A 2,500-nucleotide genomic window follows, 5' to 3' on the forward strand; every position below is an offset into this window, starting at 1 on the left:
TAATCGCGAAGGGTCTTCTGATTGTTCGCCGCCGTCGAACTGCTCGTGGTTACCGATGTGCTGGTGTTGCTGCTGCCTTTCATGCCGTGGCTGGTACCGATAGTGCTACTGCCCAGACCGAGCCCTGCCAGTGATGGCGGAGGGCAGGCTTGTCCTCGCACCGTGCGACCAACGATGGTATCCGACTCGACGGATTTGACGTAATTCTGCATTCTAGCTTCGGTCGATTCCTTTCCACGTCGATGCAACGAACTGTAGCTGGTTCGGTTCGTCGTCGCGTACATGGCGCTATCGTTGAGGTTCGAGATGCTCTTGCGCTGGTTGTATCCAGAAACGCTCAGGCTGCTGGCACTGCCGTTAGTGGCGTGCAGTGCAATACCGGTCGTGGTCGCCACCGGTCCCTGTGCTGGTCGGCACAGGATAGCATTGTTGACGTTCTCCGTGGAGGCGAATGTGTTCTTGCGATGGTGTTGCTGTTGGCCACTCGTAGTGGATGATGCTGCCGTGCTACTGGATTCCACCTTGCTCGATTTCATAACGCTCGACGAGGAGCTCTTCATCGAACTTGATGATTGATCGTTGGTTGCGGAATGATGAACGTTGCTGGATGTGGTGCTGGTTGCACCAGGCGTCACACCGGACGATTTACCCGCCGTGGTGGATGAATTGTTATTGCTATCGCTGGACGATGCAACTTGAACGAGTTTACCACCGATCAGTTTCGTGGTAGAGGACGATTGCTGTTGTGCGCTGCGTCGCGATGAAGCACTATCAACGGTTGATTCTCCTAGGACGATGCTGGAACCTCCACGAACTGCGGTACGACACGATGGTGATCCGGCGGCCGAAACTACGCCCTCAGTAGTTCCACGTTGAACCACCTTTTCGCTAACCATCTTACTGCTCGAGTGTGATTTTACAACCGAAGAGCTGGAAGTTGACGAGCTGCTATGGCTATGCATTTCCGAAGTGGTACCGATCGAACTGTGCTGCTGGTTCAGTTTGTTTTGTTCCGCCACCGATATGTGTTGCGCGGAGCTGCGAACATGCTGATCGGACGAGGTACCAATCGAGCTGTGTTGTTGATTTAGCTTGTTCTGTTCAGCCACCGATATCTGACCGGTTAGCGTTCCCTGCTGACGATGAGATGAAACATCATGCACCTTCCCTTGCTGCTGGTTGCTTGCTTTACTCTCAGTCTTGATCGTCTTTGTAACCCATTTACCACCGATCAGCTTCTTAACCTGAGTCTCCGTAGCGTGGTCGGCCGTTGATGCTTGGCTAAGAGCGGTTCCATTACGCTGGGAGCCCTTGTGGACGCCATTGGTACCTTCTACGTTGGTAATATTGCTCGTAGAACGGATGGTCTGATTCTGCGCTCTCTTCGTCGAGCTACTTCCGATGGTAGTGGCGCTGGCATCGTGCACTGTATGACCGCTGGTGTGATGTGCCTGTTGGATGCTGTCCATTCCATCGAAACCACTTTGCTGGCGCTCTGTGTAGCTCTTGTCCGTTACTAGAACACCGTCGACTGCCAGCTTCTCGCTAGCGTGCTTGTTGGAGGCTGACTTGTCTGTGACGACTTTTCCATCGACAATCACCTTACTGCTGGTTGAGGACGTCTGCGAGCCAGTTACTTGTTCGCGCGAATGACGCTGAACGACGGGTTCACCATGCTGAATGTCAAGATGCTGCGAGTGAGTACCGTGGAGATGCTGGGTGTTACTAATTGTGGACTGTTGTTGCTGTTTCGAGGAGCTCGTGTGAAGGATCTTGGAGCTGGACGACGATGACTGTACGCTGTGCTGTGTACGCTGTTCTTGGGAAACTCCGCTCACAACCGTCGATCCATTAACCATCTGTCGGTGGCTGTGGTGGTTGGTCTTCGATTCGGCAATATTTCGGTCCGAAACGTCATGAATCGATTTGGTTTGGTTCGTTGTGGATCGTTGCGTGAGGCGATCATGTTCGTTGACACTAGATTCAACGTGATGCGCCCTACTAAGGGCGTTGGAGCTAGTGATCAGCTCACTACGATGGTGCTGCAGGTTCTCGTGGCGACTGTGAGCGAAGCTCTCCTCAGAGCGATTTGACTGATCCTGTACCTCAGTGGTAGTAGTCTGTCTTCCAGTTGGTTGTTTCTTGTCACCCTTCAAAATGGTGGTTACAGTTTGTGTTGTCACGAGCACGGCTCCATCGGCAATGGTTGGTTCATGAACTTCCTTCAGTATCGCTTCTTTGCGTTGTTTCTGTTCAGTGTACTCCTTGAAGGAATTGTAATCTCCTTCGATTTGAAGATTGTCCTGTGGTTTCACCTGTTTTGGTCTCTCCGCAGGCTGGAACTGTGGCTTCTGTGGTTTCTCGAAGTCGCCCTCGGTACGTAGGTTATCTTCGGGACGAATTTGCTTCGGTCGTTCAGCAGGTTTAAATTGAGCTTTTTCCGGTCTTTCAAATGTACCTTCGGGGCGCAGATTATCATCATGTTTGATTGGCTTCGGAC

General features: G+C 52.2%; 1 protein-coding gene across 31 annotated transcripts in view; it reads right to left on the minus strand.

Annotated features, from left to right (window-relative positions):
- LOC126569485 (titin) overlaps window positions 1–2,500 on the minus strand; it is a 14,169-nt gene that overhangs the window by 499 nt on the left and 11,170 nt on the right. For all 31 annotated transcript variants that reach the window (XM_050226615.1, XM_050226616.1, XM_050226609.1 and 28 more), the window contains one exon: window positions 1–2,500. This exon is cut by the window's left edge and continues 499 nt beyond it; it is cut by the window's right edge. In XM_050226615.1, the coding sequence (XP_050082572.1) occupies window positions 1–2,500 (2,500 nt within the window).

Source organism: Anopheles aquasalis, chromosome 2 (assembly GCF_943734665.1).
Source record: "Anopheles aquasalis chromosome 2, idAnoAquaMG_Q_19, whole genome shotgun sequence".
Lineage (NCBI taxonomy): Eukaryota > Metazoa > Arthropoda > Insecta > Diptera > Culicidae > Anopheles > Anopheles aquasalis.